Source organism: Pan paniscus, chromosome 18 (assembly GCF_029289425.2).
Source record: "Pan paniscus chromosome 18, NHGRI_mPanPan1-v2.0_pri, whole genome shotgun sequence".
NCBI classification, from domain to species: Eukaryota; Metazoa; Chordata; class Mammalia; order Primates; family Hominidae; genus Pan; species Pan paniscus.
The window spans coordinates 56,556,660-56,576,216 of record NC_073267.2 but is presented as its reverse complement, the minus strand read 5'-3'; the positions used below and the strand labels follow the sequence as shown (position 1 = coordinate 56,576,216).

Sequence of the window (19,557 nt, the reverse complement as noted above, 5' to 3'; positions counted from 1 at the left end):
TTGGGATTTTCCATAACTGATAGTCTGTAGTGTGTAAGTCTGATGCCCGGATGTTCACGCACACATGTGACGTGCGCCTCCCTCCAGCCTTGTTACCATGTTGGCACATTGCCTATCTGACGTGAAAAGGAAAAAAAAGAAAAAAAAATTCAAGAACTGATGAAAAGCATGACACAGGGTGACTCCCAAGCAGGAAAAAAAAATTTAAGTGACACTGACATTGTACCCCACAGACAAGGAGAAAAGTTATTAAACAATAGAGAAAATAGTCTACAAAAGGATGCTATTAAGATTGACACCAGAATTATCAATAGCAAAATAGAAGCCTGAAGACAATGGAATAATGTCTTCATAGTGTTAAAGAGTGTTCATTGTCATTTAAGAATGAAGGCAGTGGCGGGGATGTGGGGATGATTAATGGGTACAAAAGTATAATTAGATAGAATTAATATCTGGTATTTGATAGCACAACACAGTGACTACAGTCAACAATTTATTGTACAGTTTAAAATAAGCATAATTGGGTTATTTGTAACACATGATAAATGCTTGAGATGATGGATCCCCCATTTATCCTAATGTAATTATTATGCACTGTATACCTATATCATGATAGCTCATGTACCCTATAAATACATACATCTATTATATACCCATAAAAGTAAAAAATAAAAGAATGAGGGCAAAATTAAGATGTTTCTCTGCAAAGTAATAAATGAATTAAATGCTACAGTTAAAATCCAAATATATCTTGTTTACGGGATAATTACAGGAAAATTTGAAAATACAAAACTAGGAAAGAAATAACAGACAAATGTCAAAAAAGAGCTGATGTAAGTATTAAAACAAATCAAGAATGTCTCTATCTCACTAGATAAATCTCAGGTATTAATATAGCCTTAAAATGCACAAAACAGGTTGTTGATTGTCAAGGAAAATTGACAGATCCGTAACATATTGGTAATTTTTTTTTACTTCTTAGTAATTAACAGTTCAAGCATACAAAAAGTTAATACGGCTCAAAAGATTTAAATTACACAGTATGTGCTTAATGGACACAGTATCTTGCTCCCAACATCCAGAGAATAGGCATTCTCTACCAGCATTCATAAAACATTCATCAAAACAGATACACGTGCTCAGCTAACAAAGGAAGTCTGAACATATATGCAGAGCATCATGTGACAGAAATGCAATTAAACCAGAAATCAGCAACCAAAGATTACTTTAAAACTCCATATGTTTGGAAATATAATAATATACTACTTAGTAATTTGTAAGTCACAGAAGAAATCAGTATGGAAATTTGAATACATTTAAAATGCATTAATGAAAATACTACATAAAAAAAAACTGCGGTACAGCTAAAACAGTACTTTGAGAAAAAAGACTGAAATTTAATAAGTTAAGACTCAAGAAGTTAAAAGAAAAATCCAAAGAAAGGGCAATCATAAAACAAATTAAAAAAAAAAACGAAGATACAAAAAGAATAAATCAGTGAGGCCTGACGTCGGCTCTTTGTAAAAGGTAACAACAGGCAGTCTTATGCCAAGATTGATCTAGAAAAAAAAAGACATAAATAGGCCGGGTGCGGTGGTTCACGCCTGTAATCCCAGCACTTTGGGAGGCCAAGGCGGGCAGATCACGAGGTCAGGAGATCAAGACCATCCTGGCTAACACGGTGAAACCCCGTCTCTACTAAAAGTACAAAAAATTAGCCGGGCGTGGTGGCGGGCGCCTGTAGTCCCAGCTACTCAGGAGGCTGAGGCAGGAGAATGGCGTGAACCCAGGAGGCGGAGCTTGCAGTGAGCTGAGATCACACCACTGCACTCCAGCCTGGGCAACAGTGCAAGACTCCATCTCAAAAAAAAAAAAAAGAAAAAGAAAAAAAGACATAAATAACATTAGAAATGGAAAAGTTATAAATCAACTACAGCAAGGATTTAAAACTATTATGAAACAAACCAAGTAGAAAGTACATCTGCCGAACAAAAAAGGAAAGAAACTGTTCCTTTAATAAATAAATGACAATGGGGGAAAAAGAAAAAACAAGAACCTATAGATTAAAAGAGATATAAAAGTCAAGTGAACTTACTGATTCAAACAAACTATAAATGGAGGGAACTGATGACAGAAGTTTGAACACTGGTATTTAATATTAAGTTATTTATTTGTTTGATTTGATAATAGGATAAAGGTTATTTTTTAAGTGGCTTTAGTGATACAGAAATGTTTACAGATGCAATGATTTAATGTCTGAGATTTGTCTCTAGTATGTAAGAGGTAGAAGTTAGGAGAGACAAATAAAATAAGATTGGCTAGGTTATAATTGTTGAAGTTGGGAGCTGGGTACACAGATATTTTTGTCTGTTTTTGCATATTTGAAATTTTAATAAATGTTTTAGACTATCATAAGAGAATATTATAAATAATGATTTGTCAGTAGGTTTGTAAAGGGTATATATAAATGGTGATGTTTGGAGAGTATGGAGGGAATCCCAGCTTTTTTCTCTGTTAATCAGAACTCACAACAGGTTGGGAGACTAAAATTCTAAGGAAAACTTGTCTTTCTGGCCAGAGGAACTAGATAGAGGAGACCATGTTGTCATCTGGAGAATATGAAGAAGTCTTGGAGAGGAGAGAACTAGAGCAGGGAAGCACTAATGCAGGCTTTCTTTCTGAGGTGCCTGTGTGTGGAACAGATCCAGGGAAACGTGGCAGCAGTGTTGGGAACCATGTTACAGTATAAACCACCTCTAAGTCCCTGAGTGTGTCACACACTGGGCAAGCCTACCCAGCACAGCAAAGTCTTTGAACATTGGGACCACCACCCAAACAAAGAGAGACAGAATTTGCAGTGCGAACGCAACTTAGTTGATTGTCTGCAGAACCAAAACAAATAACAAAAAACGACATCCTCCAGGGATTTTTTAACAGGATCCAAGTCACACAGCATAATATTTAAAATGTCCAAGATACAATGAAAAATCACGTACAGAGAACTAGGAAAATCTGGTTAATTTTTAATGAAAGGCAACCAATAGATCCCAACCCTAACCCAAATATTAAGAACTATCCAAAAATCTTTTTTTAATTTAAAAAAATGTTTTTAATAGAAATGGGATCTCACAATGTTGCCTAGGCTGGTCTCAAACTCCTGAGCTCAAGTGATCCTCCTGCCTCAACCTTCCAAAGTGCTAGGATTACAGGTGTTAGCCACCATGCCCAGCCAGAATTATCAAAAATTCTAAAGCAGTGATAGAACCATGCTTCATGAGATAGCAGTAAACACTCTCAAAGAGTAGGAAAATAGGACTCAGCAGAGAAATAAACTAATTTTTTAAGTGAAAAATTTAGAACTAAAAGAAAAATCTGAATTTTTAACAAATAATCACTGTATGAGCTCAATAGGAAAATGGAGAAAATAGAGTCACTGAACTTGAATCAGTAGAAATTATCCAATCAGAAGTACAGAGGGGAAAAGATTGAAAACAAAGTAATTGAAAACTGTCTATGGGACAGTTTCAAAGGGCCTAACATTTGTGTTATTTAAGTCCTAGCGGGAGAAGAGATTGGCACAGAATAAATATTTGAAGAAAAAATTGCTAAAAAGTCCCAAACTTGAAGGACATATATCTGCAGATTTAAGGAGCTCAGTGAACACCAAATAGGATAAACAAAAACAAAAAGCAATACCTGCACACATCAAAATCAAATTACTTGAAATCAAAGATTGAGATCTTGAGGTCTACCAGAGAAAAATGATGCATCTTGTATAAGGGAGCAGTGATTTGAATGACTATTTTTTCTCTTTAGAAATGATGGAAGCCAAAGGTAGTGGATCAGAATCTTCACAAGCTGGGATAGGCAGTAAGGGGAACTGTGATGCAAGACTTCTTTCAAGAATGATAAAACTAAGAGAATTTATCACCTATGCACTTGCTATAAAGGAAGTTATTTAGATAAAATAAATGATACTAGAAAAAATCATGAAACTTCATGAATAAAGGGAAACGAATGGTAAATATCTGGGTAAATTTCAACCATTTTACCAGTATCAGGAATGAAAGAGAGAATTCTATCACTACAGACCCTACCAATATTAAAAGGAGTAAGAAAATACAGGGAACAGCTCTGTGCCAGAAAATCAGATGACTTCGATGAAATGGGTAAATCTCTTAAAAGCTACACAGCTGCCCAAACATGTCCCAGTAGACATACACAACCCAAATCATCCTGTGCTTATTCAAAAAATGAATTTGTAAACACCTTCTAACAAAGAAAACTCTAGGCCTAGATGGGTTCGCTGGCAAATTGTACCAAACATTCAAGGAAGGTATAATGCCAATTCTTTAGTATCATCCAGGAAATGAAAGAGCAGGGAACATTTCTAAACTTACTTTGTAAGATAAGCATTACCCTGATACCAACGGACAAAGAGACATTATAAGGAGACTATTGATCAGTATTCGTCAAGAAAATAGATGCAAAAATTTCAATAAAATATTAGCAAATCTAATTCAGCAATATAAAAAAATACATAATAGTAAAGCGTGGTTTATCTCAGGAATGCAAGTCTGGTTCAGCATTTGAGAAATCAATGTAATTCACCATAAAGACTAAAGAAAACTATGATTGTCTCCATTTGTTAAAATTCATCACCCATTCGTGATAAAAATCTCAGAAACATAGGAACAGATGAGACTTCCATAACCTGAAGAAAGGTATCTACAAAAACCTACCAGCTAAACCAGGCACAATGGCATGCATCCATAGTTCCAGCTGTTAAGGAGGCTGAAACAAGAGGATTGAGAATCACTTGAGCTCAGGAGTTCAAGGCCAGCCTGGACATCATAGTAAGAGCCTGTCTCTTAGAAAAAAAAAAAACAAACAAACAACAGAAAACCCTACACCTGACACCATACTTAGTGGTGAAAACCTGAATTATTTCCCCTTCAAAATCTGTAGCAAGCTAAGTCCTATTCAATGTTATACTAGAAGTTGTAGCCAGTACAAAAAAGCATACAGATTGAAAAAAGAAGAAATCAATCTTTTTGAAGATATCGTTGTCTATATAAAAATTTCCATAGCATCTGAAAAGCTCCTGGAACAAATATATCAGGTTAACAAGGTTGCAGGATGGAAGACCAGTATACAAAAATCAATTGCAGGTCAGGCACTGTGGCTCCCGCCTGTAATCCCAACATTTTGGGAGACCAAGGCAGGTGGTCTGGAGTTCAAGACCAGCCTGGGCAACCTGACGAAACCCAGCCCCTACAAAAAATATATATATATACATAAAAATTAGCCGGGCATGGTGGCTGCACCTGTAGTCCCAGCTACCCGGGAGGCTGAGGCAGGAGGATCACTTAAGCCAAGGAGGCGGAGGCTGCAGTGAGCCAAGAGCACACCACTGCACTCCAGCCTGGACAACAAACTGGACCCTGTCTCAAGAAAAAAAAAAATCAGTTGAATTTTTATATACTAGCAATGAAAACTATAGTTCAAAATTAAGAAAACAGTACCATTTAAAATATTACTCCACCAAAAAAAAATGTGTAGTATCTGTTAACTGAAAACTTAAAAGACCATAATGAAAATATTCAGAGATGACCTAAGTAAATAGATATACTGTGTCAATGTATTGATAGGCCCAGTAGTGCTAAAATGTCAGTTCTTATGAAAATGATCTACACAGATGAATACAATTTCAATCAAAATCACAGCTATATTTTCTGTAAAGATTGACAAACTGATTCTAGAACGTAATGGAAAAGCAAGGGATTACAGAAGCCAAAATTATTCTGAAAAAGAACAAACATGGAAGACTCATGACCTGATTTCAAGACTTAATGTGAAGCTTCAGTAACCAAGACTGTGGTACTGACAAAGGACAGACACACAGATCAATGGAACAAGATAGTCCAGAGATTAGATTTCTGCAAATATGATTCATTGATTTTTTTGACATTCAAAGGAAATTGAGTGGAGAAAGGATAGTCTAACAGATGGTGCTGGAACAATTGAACCTCCATATTCAAAGAAAAAAAAAAATGAACCCTTACCTGTTGGGTGTAGGTGTTGCCTCACCTACATCCAACACTGTATTTAAAAATTAACTCAAAATAAATCATGGACATAGATGTAAAATTATAAAACATTTAGAGGAGAATATATGAAAATCTTACTGGGTTAGACAAAGAGTTCTTAGATGCAACACCGAAAGAGTATCCATAAAAGAAAAATTCAGGCTGGGCGCGGTGGCTCACATCTGTAATCCCAGCACTTTGGGAGGCTGAGGCGGGCAGATCTCGAGGTCGGGAAATCGAGGCCATCCTGGCTAACACAGTAAAACCCCATCTCTACTAAAAATACAAAAAATTAGTTGGGCATGGTGGCGGGGGCCTGTAGTCCCAGCTACTCAGGAGGCTGAGGCAGGAGACTGGCATGAACCTGGGAGGCGGAGCTTGCAGTGAGCCGAGATCATGCCACTGCACTCCAGCCTGGGCAACAGAGCGAGACTCTGTCTCAAAAGAAAAAGAAATTTATAAATTGGACTAATGAAAAAGCTTTTCTCTGTGAAAGACACTGTTGAGTGGAAAAAAAAAAAAAAAGCCACTGACTGGGAGAAAAAAAATCACCTATGAAAAGATTTCTTTCATCCAGAACTCAAAACTCAACAATAAGAACAAAACCCAATTATAAAACAGATTTCAACAGATACTTCACCACAGAAGATTTAATCATTACAAAAATGCAAATTAAAACCACAATGAGATGGCACTATTCTCCATTAGAATAACTGTAATTTAGAAAAATCACTAAGTGCTGGGAACTATGTAGAGCAGCTGAAACTCTGATACAGTCCTGGTAGGAGTGCAAAATGATAGAGCCGCTCTGGGAAACAGGTTGGTGGTTTCCCATAAAGTAACTGTGTGACTCAGCCGTCTCTTCTGGATGGGTACCCGGGAGAAATGAAAGCTTATGTTTATGGAAAAAAACCTATAAGTAAATGTTCATAACAACTTTATCTGTAATAACCAAAAACTAGAAATGTTTCAAGTGTTCTTTAGCTTTTAAAAGAATAGGCCAGGTGCGATGGTTCACGCCTATAATCCCAGCACTTTGGGAGGCTGAGGCGGGGGGATCACTTGAGGTCAGGAGTTCAAGAGTAGCTTGACCAACATGGTGAAACCCCGTCTCTACTAAAAATACAAAAAATTAGCCGGGCTTGGTGGCAGGTGCCTGTAATCCCAGCTACTTGGGCGGCTGAGGCAGGAGAATTGCTTGAACCCTTGAGGTGGAGGTTGCAGTGAGCCAAGATTGCACTACTGCACTCCAGCCTGGGCGACGAGCAAAAACTCCATCTCAAAAAAAAAAAAAAAGAAAGAAAGAATAAACTGTGGTACATCCATATAGTAACATCTATTCAACAATAAAAAGGGATAAACTACAGCTACATGCAGTAACCCCAAATGCATCATGCTAAATAAAATGAGCTAGACTCAAAGGATACATGCTGTGTGATTTCATTTATATGAAATTCTGGAAAAAGTGAACTCTAGGACAAAGAACAGATCATTGCTTACCAGGGATGAAGACTGGAGATGGATTTTGACTGCACAGTGACAGCACAAGAGAAGTTGAGTGGGTTGTGGAACTGTTTTTGAAGTGTCAGCAAGGACTGAGTAGTGGATTGAGTAGAGCAAGCAGACTCAAAGAATTTGCTTTGGAAGTATAAATTGTCTCATTAGAATTCAACTGTAAAGAGAAAAATGTATATAAATTGGTACAACCACTTTGGAGAGCTATTTCGAATGTGCTCTGGTAAAGCTGAAAATGGTCACATGCTACTACACAAGTATACTTCTAGATGTATACCCAAATGAAATTGTCATACCTGTGCATAATGAGAAGACAACAATGTTTACAGCAGTATTAGCTAATTATAAAAGTAGAAGCAAGCTAAATGCCCAATAGGAGAATGGATACACAGTGATTTATTTCTATAATTGGTATGAGGTTTTAAAATATGTGGAACAATACAACATATTTTTATAGATATGTAAGTATGAAAATATTAAGTGTGCTTTAAATAAGTGAAATTAAACAATATTTATTAGATCTCATTCTTCATTGAAATATTCCATGAAAAGATAATTCCATATTCACAAATTTTTAGGAGCATTACCTGGAATATTGACTATAGAAGAATGTTGTATTGCTTTTAATAAAAGTAAATCAGTTAAACTTAAAAAAATTATACAGTTGACATGGGAATTGGATCAAATTTTAAAATTTAAATGTTTAAATGTGTAAATAGGCCAGGCGCAGTGGCTCACGCTTGTAAACCCAGCACTTTGGGAGTCTGAGGCAGGCGGATCACTTGAGGTCAAGAGTTCGAGACCAGCCTGGGCAACATAGTGAAACCCCGTCTCTACTAAAAATACAAAAAATTAGCCAGGTGTGGTGGTGCACACCGGTAGTCCCAACTACTCAGGAGGCTGAGGCACAAGAATCTCTTGAATTGGGGGTGGAGGCTGCAGTGAGAGCTGCGATCACGCGACTGAACTCCAACCTAGGAGACAGAGTGAGATTCTGTCTAAAAAGAAAACAAACAAAAAGGTGTAAATAGATGGTTTTATTTAAGAAATCTAAATTAAATGTTAAAAGTCACCATTACCCTTGAATACTAAATGTGAGAAACTAGTTCATGGGTGATGTTTAAGAAAAATATCCATTTATAAATATAAAAAAGAAGCCAATCACGGTGGCCCATGCCTGCAGTCCCAGCACTTTGGGAGGCCGAGGCGGAAGGATCACTTGAGCCTGGCAGTTCAAGACCAGCCTAGACAACATGGCAAGACCCTGTCTCTATTTTTAAAATTAAAAATATATTTTAAAAATAAATATACAAAAGAAGGCATCGATGTTTAAGAGTATACAAATAGTGTTTTAGTCCACTTTTATCAGTGGCCTTTTCATGATAGTAGCTTTCTGGGGATTTCATTTCTGTTGGGGTCTTCAGGGGCTCCAATAAATAGCATCCCTTTTCCCTGGTGGAGTGCTGAACCAATTGAGAAATAAAAGTGTCAGTGTGTAGGGAGTTGGAAAAGCCTCTTTACCACAGTGAAGGCTAGGATAGAGCAACGCAGAGAGATGATCTAATTAGTGTTGGCAACTCCTTGCCCACCAGTTCTACGTCTCACCTAAGTCTAGAACAGCCCATTCCACTCCAGGGAAAGTTCGCATCTGCAGAGCAGACCGGCCTACCCAGTCCCACTTCCTATGAGGGGAGGGAAAAAGAAACCAAACTCCCACCATCCAGGTAACTTGCCCTGCCTCCCTGGGTAGGATATAGGGATAGGGTAAGAGGTCACTTACTTGATGAAAGATGTAAGTAAAAGATCCCTTCTCATGCAATCTGGAGTAAAAGAAAAGTAGTTTATGCCCTTCTCCCAACATTGCAATTTGTCAGATTCACGTTATGAATATTTCCCAAAAATTTGTTGAACTAAACAATTCAATATTTAGCTGTATTTACAGTAGAAAAGTGCTATGATCTTGTTATTATTTATCTTTAACTCTTGATGTTTTTTTAAAAATATGTCTTTGAAGAGCATTTACTATAGCCTTATATAATACCATATTTATTTGGATTAAAAGAAAAGCAGAGAGTAAATATAAATACTTCAGACAGCTTGATTATTCTACTGATACTTCTACCAAGTCATAGTTTTACAAGCCTAGTCACTTTCTCATTGTCTGCCATGAGCAAGAATTATACTGGATGAAACTGAGCCAGTGACCTTCCATTGGAAGACATCACAGTCCAGTGGAAGAGGGAAGTCATTACAGCATTAGAGCTCGCTACCAGAGTGTGAGCGGAGGGCTTGGGTTATATAAGTGATGGAAAACTAATGAGAACTGTTGATATATTTAAGAAAATATATTGCTTCTTTGTTAAAATACATGCATGAAGACTTTGTAAAGTTTTGAACTGGAAATCCTATTTCATTACCGATTTTCCACCATTCTCACGGAAGTGGTGAACCAGTCATTTCAAATAAACCAAAATTATTTAGTCAAAATATAATTCTTTAAGCTATATTTTGTAAGTTGTTCTCTTAGTTTTATGCCATCAAGGTATTTGGTGGGGTGGGGGGGAAATATATGACATGACATTTTTATTAGTCTCTTTGAATTAAAGGGTAGGTGTGGCATACTGCTCCCTCAGAAATAATAGCTAGGAAGTGAATACTCATTAGATGTCTTGAATGGCAATTCAAAGGTAATCTTTATTCACTCACTCAAATTTTATTTTAATGATAGAGTCACATATGAGAAACTAGAGCCCAAACAGGGAACACTGTGTGAGTATGTAAAGCGCTTCATGGAATGAAAAGGATGCACATTTAGAGTCAGACCAACCTGGGTTTAATCCTTGCCACCGAATAACAGATTCATCTCTGCCCACAAAAAAACATGATACCTACTTCATTAGGCTCTTCTGGAGATTAATGCTTAAAATCTAAATTCACAATGTAAGAGAAATCGCCAAACAAGAATGGATCAAGAGTGTTTAGGAAATAACTTAGAACCATTTAGCTATAAAATTTGAATGGGGGATGCTAATAGAGCTTCCACTGATAGTACAGTTGACGTCTGCCTGTCTGAAAATGCAGGTATTGTTAAGAGGTGAAATAAAGCAACCATGTAGAACAGTAGGATATTGTGTAAATAAATAATAGGACATCCGGGAATAGGTATGGCTAAGAGTATAGATAAAAACATTTTTATATGTTACAGCTAAAGTAGGATGTGTATATCTTACAATTAAACACAGGTTTTTTTAATGTGCAGAAAAAGTGAAAAGAAACTCACCAATTAATCACATGCATTGTTGGAATAATAGAAATATGAGTGATTATTTTATTTTCTCCCCTGTCCAGTACCATGAGATTGCTTTTATAATGAGAAAAATGTTAGATAGTTATGCCTTGTGAGCAAAAAGTTTCTACTCTTTATAGACAAAACACAAAGTAAGTTCCTTAATGCTTGGTTCCATTATAAAGACAACCAAAGAAACAGATCATTAATCTTAGTTCCTCTCACTATTTAGGCATCAGCCATTTATCTATTATGGTTTTCTGTCAGCTGTCATTCGGTATCCCATGTTGTCTGTGGAAAATAGAAATAGAAAAATTCAAATTAATATATCTTTTTAAAAGCAGTGTTTTTGTGTTAATATTACAGATTTATTTGAGGTTCCTAGATTATCAAATGGAGCACTCAAATGAATGCAAGAGAAACTTCGTTGCAGTCTATGATGGAAGCAGTTCTATTGAAAACCTGAAGGCCAAGTTTTGCAGCACTGTGGCCAATGATGTAATGCTTAAAACAGGAATTGGAGTGATTCGAATGTGGGCAGATGAAGGTAGTCGGCTTAGCAGGTTTCGAATGCTCTTTACTTCCTTTGTGGAGCGTAAGTAAATAATTCCTATAGTATTGAGATCTTTTCCATATTTTTCACTCATTCACAGTACACTCAGCATTTACTTTTTTAAAATATTTATTTTAGGATGTATTTTTTTTTGTTTTACTACAGCTCTTTTTAATGCAAGAATATTATTTAAATTTAAAATATTTTAAATTTTATTTAATTTTTAGAGGTGGGGTGTTGATTTGTTGCCCAGGCTGGCCTTAAACTCCTGGGCTCAAGCGATCCTCTGCTTCACCCTCCCAAGTAGCTGAGACTGCAGGCACACGGCACTATACCAGGCAGCATTTACTTTTGACGAAAATGTGCAAGTCACAAGGTAGAAGCAACTATATCTTGGTCCCTGTTCTCTTGGAATGGACTGGTATGGGTGAAAAAACCATGTTAACATATCAATTGGAACACTAATTATAAAAGTGTAAACAAATGGTAGAGTTTGCAGACAGGGAAGACTTATACTTTCTCTCAAGATTTTCTAACTTATTAGTAGTATTAATTTAGCTTGGTGAATAGTTATGAATCCACGAAACTATGGTCATCAAAGATTTAGATATGCCATAGATCTTTTTCTTTTTAAATAACTTTAAACTTACAGAACATTGTAAAAATGATAGATTCCCTATGTGCCGTTCACGCAGATTCTCCTAATGCCAACATCTCTCAAAGCCAGAGTAAAACTGAAAATTAACACAGATATGGTATTATTAAGTAAGCTATAGACCGGTCTGGTATCTCTAGTTTTGCCATGAAGGTCCTTTTATGATCCAGTTTCCCACATTGCTTTTAGTTGTCAAGTATCCTTAGCCTTCTCCATCTGTGACAGTTACTCTGTCTGCATCTTTCCTTGACACATTGTCAAGAGTACTAGCTAGCCAGTTTAGTAGAATGTCCATCAGTTTGGGTTTGTCTAGTGTTTCTTAGGGATTCCATTGAGGCTGTGTATTTCTGTCAGGAATACCACAGAAACTATGTTTTGCCCTTCTAACTACATCATGTCAGTGAAGCAGGGGTACATGGTACCATTTTGTCTTATTGCTGGTGATGTTAACTTTGATCACTTCATTAAGGTGCTGTCTGCCAGTTTTCTTCACTAAAAAGTTGCTATTTTTTTCCTTTCTAATTAATAAGTCTCTTTGAGACTATGCCAATATCTTCTTACCCACTAATTTTAGCATCCATTGTTGGCTTCTGCCTGTAACAGTTAGTACTGTAGAGTTTACCTAATCATGATTTTCCATTTCCATCATACTTTCTGTATACATGAATTAACATTCTGCTGTGAGAAAAACTATCCCTTTTTCCTCACTTATTCAGTTATTAATAATTACATCAGTATGGGCTCATGGCTATTTTATTCTATTGTTATAATATTAATAATATTATTATTATGACCGGGCATCGTGGCTCATGCCTGTAATCCCAGCACTTTGGGAGGCCGAGGCGGCAGATCACTTGAGGTCAGGAGTTCGAGACCAGCCTGGGCAACATGGGGAAACCCCCGTCTCTACTAAAAATACAAAAAGTAGCTGGGCATGGTGGCAGGTGCCTATAGTCCCAGCTACTCAGGAGGCTGAGGTGGGAAAATCACCTGAGCCCAGGAGGTCAAGGCTGCAGTGAGCTAAGATCACACCACTGTACTCCAGCCTGGGTGACCAGAGTGAGACTGTCTCAAAAAAAAATTATTGTTTTCTACGATACTAACACTATTTTGTTGCTCAAAGCCCGAGCTTCAGCCATTGGAAGCTCCTTCAGTTTGCCTCCTCTGTCCTCTCAACATACCGAATTAATAATTTTTTAATTATTTTCTTACTTTACGGCAATGCTGGATGAACCAGGCTCAACTAGTGTTTTCCCTGACCCAACGCTGGACCAGCCGCATTTCCAAGGAGCCCTTTCTTCATCTTAAACAGCGAGAAACCTGACTAATTATCTGAAATGGATTAATTTGTTTAATCCTAATATACACAAAAAGTAACTTCACAATTGCTAATCCATATCCCTTTGAGAAATTTCCTAACAAAATACCTTACATACAGTTCTTTTTATGTTTAACTTTACTGTCAAGATACTGTTTTCCAGTTACTCAGGCTAGTGGTTTATATTTCATTTTGTGCCCCCCTGCCCCCAACATCATGGTGTCTGTACATTGTTTTTATGTGGGGGTTCTGGAAACATAATTGTTGTTCCTAGAGAGCCCACATCCCAAGAGGGACACTTGGAGGTGTCCTTGCCTCCTTCATTCTCTGCCTTCCATTTCTTCCCTCTATCTGGATTTCTTTTTGCACAAATGAGCAGATACATCTGTATTTTCTATGTGCCATTTTTTCTTATGTGAAGGAGAGCATTATTCTTTTACGCTTTATGTTTTTAACTTAAAAGTATATCCTGGTTAGGTGCAGTGGCTCACACCTGTAATCCCAGCACTTTGGGAGGCCAAGGTCGGCGGATCACTTGAGGTCAGGAGTTTGAGACCAGCCTGGGCAATGTGGCAAAACCCCATCTCTACTAAAGATACAAAAATTAGTGGGGCATGGTAGCACGCGCCTATAATTCCATCTACTGGGCAGGGTGAGGCATGAAAATTGCTTGAAACTGGGAGGTGGAGGTTGCAGTGATCTGAGATCAGGCCACTGCACTGTCCAGCCTGTGTGACAGAGTGAGACCCTGTCTCAAAAAAAAAAAAAAATTATATCCTGGAAACCATTCCATATCAATTCATAGAGCACATTTTTTTTTATAGCTGCATAGTACAGCATTGTATACACCAACTTTATTTTATCTTCTACTTATGGTGGGCATATAGGTTATTCCCAATATTTGCAGTTATAAACAAGCTACAGTGAATAATGTTATGCGTATGTCTTTTTGTATTGTTAGAGACATATCTTCAGGATAAATTCCTAGAAGTGGGATTGTTTGGTTTAAAAAGTTGTGTAATTTCGTTAGATATTGCCAAAAACCCTTCCGGAAGGGTTGTAGCTTTTTTTTTCAACTGTGGCAAAATATACATGGCATAAAATTTACCCTCAGTCACTTTTAAATGTACAAATCAGTGGCATTAAGTACATGCACATTGTTGTGCAACCATCACCACTGTCTTTAGAGCATTTTTATCATCCCAAACTGAAACTCTATACCCATGAAACAGTTCCTTCCCATTTTTCTCTCTCCCTACCCTGGTAACCTCTATTATTCTTTCTGTCTCTGTGAATTTCCATATTCTGGGTAACTCATAGTAGAATCATATAATATTTGTCCTTTTATGTCTGGCTTATTTCACTTAGCATAATGATTTCAAGGTTCATCCATGAAATCTTTCCATGGTTCATCCATGTGGTCATATGTATCAGAATTTTATTCTTTTTTAAGGCTAAATAATATTCCATAAGTAAATGCCACATTTTCTTTATACATTCATTCATCTGTTGATGTATGTTTGATTGTTTCTACCTTTGAGCTATGATGAGTACTGCTGCTGTGTAGAATTGCTGGATCATATGGGAAATCTGTGTTTAAGTTTTTGAGGAACCAGCAAACTTTTCCACAGTGGCTGCACCATTTTACACACCGACCAGCAGTGCACAGAGGTTTCCAGTTTCTCCACATGTTCACCAATACCTGTTATGTTTCATATTTTTGGATAATAGCCATCCTAATATGTGTAAAGTAACATCTCATTGTGGTTTTGATTTGCCTAATGATTAGTAATGTTGAGCATTCTTCCATGGGCTTCTTGGCTATTCGTACATCTTCTTTGCAGAAAGGTCTCTTCACATCCTTTGCCCGCTTTTGAATTTTTTTTTAAGTTGTAGATGTTCTCTGTGTATTCTGGATATTAATCCCTTATTGTGTATGTGATTAGCAGACTTTTTTGCATCCTGTTTGTTGTCTTTTCACTCCCTTGATATAGTGTCCTTTTGGGTACAAAAGTTTTTAATTTTGATGAAGCCCAAATTAATGTGGTTTTTTTTGTTGTTGTTTTTGGTGTGATATCCAAGAAATCATTGTCAAAACCAATGTCATGAAGCTTTTCTCATATGTTTTCTTCTGAGAGTTTTATAGTTTTAGCTCTTGTAATACATTTAAGTCTTTGATGTATTTGGAGTTAATTTTTGTATATAGTGTAAGTTAAGGCTCCAACTTCATTCTTTTTCATGTGGATATCCAGCATTCCCAGGATCATTTTTTGAAAACACTGTCCTTTCCCATTGAATGGTCTTGGCACCCCTGTCAAAAATCAATTAGATCTGGGCACAATGGCATACACCTGTAGTCCCAGCTATACAGGAGGCTGAGGCAGGAGGATTGCTTGAGTCCAGGAGTTTGAGACCAGCCTGGGCAGGAGTTCAAGACCAGCCTGGTCAACATAGCAAAACCCCATCTCTATTTTTCTTTTAAAAAGTGAAAAAAGAAAAGAAAAAAAAAGACCAGGCACAGTGGCTCATGCCTGTTATCCGAGCACTTTGGGAGGCCAAGGTGGGTGGAACACCTGAGGTCAGGAGTTTGAGACCAGCCTGGCCAACATGACAAAACCCCATCCCTACTAAAAATACAAAATTTAGCCAGGCGTGGTGGCACACGCCTATAATCCTAGCTTCTCAGGAGGCTGAGGCAGGACAGTCACTTGAACCTGGGAGGCAGAGGTCACAGCAAGCCGAGATCGTGCCACTGCACTCCAGCCTGGGCAACAGAGCTAGACTCTGTCAAAAAAAAAAAAAAATTATGTGAAGATTTATTTCTGGCCTCTCAATTCCATTGGTCTATATGTCTGTTGTTATGCCAGTAGCAACTGTTTTGATAACTGTAGATTTGTAGTAAGTTTTGAAATCAGGAAGTATGAGTCCTCCAACTTTTTTCTTGTTTTTCAAAACTGGATTGGCTATTCATGGTTCATTGAGATTTCATGAACTTTAGGATGACTTTTTCTATTTCTGCAGAAACACTGTTGGGATTTTGATAGGGATCATTTTAAATCTGTGGGTCACTTTGAGTAATATTGTCATCTTAACTGTATGAAGTCTTCCCATTCATGAACACAGGATGTATATTCCCATTGATTTTTCATCTGTAATTCATTCAGCAATGTTTTGTAGTTTTCAGCATACAAATGTTTTGCCCCCTTAGTTAAATTTATTCCTAATATTTTATTCTTTTTAATGCTATTATACTGGAATTATTTTCTTAATTTCCTTTTTCTAATTGTTAATTGGCAGTGTTTAGAAATGCAACGGATTTGTGTATGCGGGTTTTGCATCCTGCAACTTTGTTGACTTAGTTTATTAGCTCTAACGGGGGTGTGGGTGGGGGGGTGGGTGTGATCTTTAGGGTTTTCTGCATATAAGATTGTGTTGTCTGTGAACAGAGAAAATCTTATATCTTCCTTTCCAATTTGGATACCTTTTATTTCCTTTTCTTGCCTAATTGCTCTAACCAGAACTTCCAGTATGTATTCAATAGAAGTGAAATTGGGTATCTGTCTTATTCTTGATCTTAGTGGAGCTCTGTCCTTCACTACTGATTATGATGTTAGCTTTGGGTTTTTCATATATGGCCTTTGTCATGTGAAGGAAATTTTTTTTCTATTCACAGTTAATTGAATGTTCTTATCATGAAAGCCTGTTGAATTTTGTCAAATGCTTTTTAAAAAATTCATTGAGTTCATCATGTAGTTTTTTTCCCTTACTGTAAATGTGATGTATTAAATTGGTGGACTTTTGTATATTGAACCACTCATGCATTCTGGGAATAATTCCCACTTGTTCTTGGTGTATAATCATTTTATATGTTGCTGAATTCTGAAGTAGTAATTTTCTTGAGGATTTATATATTAATATTCATAAGGGATATTGGTCTTTAGGTTTTTTTGTGTATCTTTTTCTAGCTTTGGTATCAGAGTAATTCTGGCCTCATAGAATGAGTAACTAGTTCTGGCCTCATAGAATGAGTAACTAGTGTTTGTTCTTCAACTTTTTCAAAGAGTTTGAGGATTAGTGTTAATTTTTTTTTATTATTACAATACTTGAAGTTCTGGGATACATGTGCAGAACATGCAGGTTTGTTACATAGGTATACACCTGCCATGCTGGTTTGCTGCATCCATCAACCCATCATCCACATTTCTCCTAATATTATCACTACCCTAGGCCCCCATCCCCCAACAGGCCCCGGTGTGTGACGTTCCTTCCCCTCCCTGTGCCCACGTGTTCTTATATTTCAGCTCCCACTTATGAGTGAGAACATGCAGTGTTTGGTTTTCTTTTCCTATGTTAGTTTGCTGAGAATGATGATTTCCAGCTTCATCCATGTCCGTGCAAAGGACATGAACTCATCCTTTTTTATGGCTGCATAGTATTCCATGGTTTATATGTGCCACATTTTCTTTATCCAGTCTATCATTGATGAGCATCTGGGTTGGTTCCAAGTCTTTGCTATTATGAATAGTGCTACAATAAACGTGTGTGCATGTGCCTTTATAGCAGCATGATTTGTAATCCTCTGGATATATATCCAGTAATGAGCTTGCTGGGTCAAATGGTATTTCTGGTTCTAGATCCTTGAGGAGTCTCCATACTCTTCTACGATGGTTGAACTAATTTACACTCCCACCAACAGTATAAAAGAGCTCCTGTTTATCCACATCCTCTCCAGCATCTGTTGTTTTCTGACTTTTTAGTGATAGCCATTCTAACTGGTGTGAGATGGTAGCTCATTGTGGTTTTGATTTGCATTTCTCTAATGACCATGATGATGAGCTTTTTTTCATGTCTTTCTTGGCTGCATAAATGTCTTCTTTTGAGAAGTGTATGTTCATATCCTTCACCCACTTTTTGATGGGGTTGGTTTTTTTTTTTTTTCTTGTAAATTTGTTTAAGTTCCTTATAGATTCTGGATATTAGCCCTTTGTCAGATGGATAGATTGCAAAAATTTTCTCCGATTCTGTAGGTTGCCTGTTCACTGTGATAATAGTTTCTTTTGCTGTGCAGAAGCTCTTTAGTTTAGTTAGATCCATTTGTCAATTTTGGCTTTTGTTGCCATTGCTTTTGGTGTTTTAGTCATGAAGTCTTTGCCCATGCCTATCTCCTGAATGGTATTGCCTAGGTTTTCTTCTAGGGTTTTTATGGTTTTAGGTCTTATGTTTAAGGCTTTAGTCCATCTTGAGTTACTTTTTATATAAGGTCCAGTTTCTGGAAGGGGTCCAGTTTCAGTTTTCTGCATATGGCTAGCCAGATTTCCCAATACCATTTATTAAATAGGAAATCCTTTCCCCATTGCTTGTTTTCGTCAGATTTCTCAAAGATCAGATGGTTGTAGATATGTGACGTTGTTTCTGAGGCCTCTGTTCTGTTCCATTGGTCCATGTATCTGTTTTGATACCAGTACCTTGCTGTTTTGGTTACTGTGGCCTTGTAGTATAGTTTGAAGTAAGGAAGCATGATGCCTCCAGCTTTGTTCTTTTTGCTTAGGATTGTCTTGGCTATACAGGCTCCTTTTTGGTTCCTACGAAATTTAAACTAGTTTTTTCTAATTCTGTGAAGAAAGTCGAATGGTAGCTTGATGGGGATAGCATTGAATCTATAAATTACTTTGGGCAGTATGGCCATTTTCACGATATTGATTCTCCTATCCATGAGCATGGAATGTTTTTACATTTGTTTGTGTCCTCTCTTATTTCCTTGAGCAGTGGTTTGTAGTTCTCCTTGAAGTGGTCCTTCACATCCCTTGTAAGTAGTATTCCTAGGTATTTTATTCTCTTTGTAGCAATTGTGAATGGGAGTTCACTCATGATTTGGCTCTCTGTCTATTATTGGTGTATAGGAATGCTTGTGATTTTTGCACATTGATTTTGTATCCTGAGACTTTGCTGAAGTTGCTTATCAGCTTTAAGGAGATTTTGGGCTGAAACGATGGGGTTTTCTAAATATACAATCATGTCATCTGCAAACAGAGACAATTTAACTTCCGGTCTTCCTGTTTGAATATGCTTTATTTCTTTATCTTGCCTAATTGCCCTGGCCAGAACCTCCAATACTATGTTGAATAGGAGTGGTAAGAGAGG

General features: G+C 37.1%; 1 protein-coding gene and 1 non-coding gene across 4 annotated transcripts in view; both read left to right on the top strand.

Moving 5' to 3' along the window:
* NETO2 (neuropilin and tolloid like 2) overlaps positions 1-19,557 on the top strand; it is a 61,796-nt gene that overhangs the window by 22,887 nt on the left and 19,352 nt on the right. For all 3 annotated transcript variants that reach the window (XM_034940105.3, XM_034940104.3, XM_034940106.3), the window contains exon 7: positions 11,257-11,485. In XM_034940105.3, coding sequence (XP_034795996.1) covers positions 11,257-11,485 — 229 coding nt within the window. The remainder of the gene's footprint in view (positions 1-11,256; positions 11,486-19,557) is intronic.
* On the top strand, positions 20-122 carry LOC112437480 (small nucleolar RNA U13). Its single transcript, XR_003026082.1, has one exon. It is a non-coding gene; the product is annotated as a small nucleolar RNA U13 (small nucleolar RNA).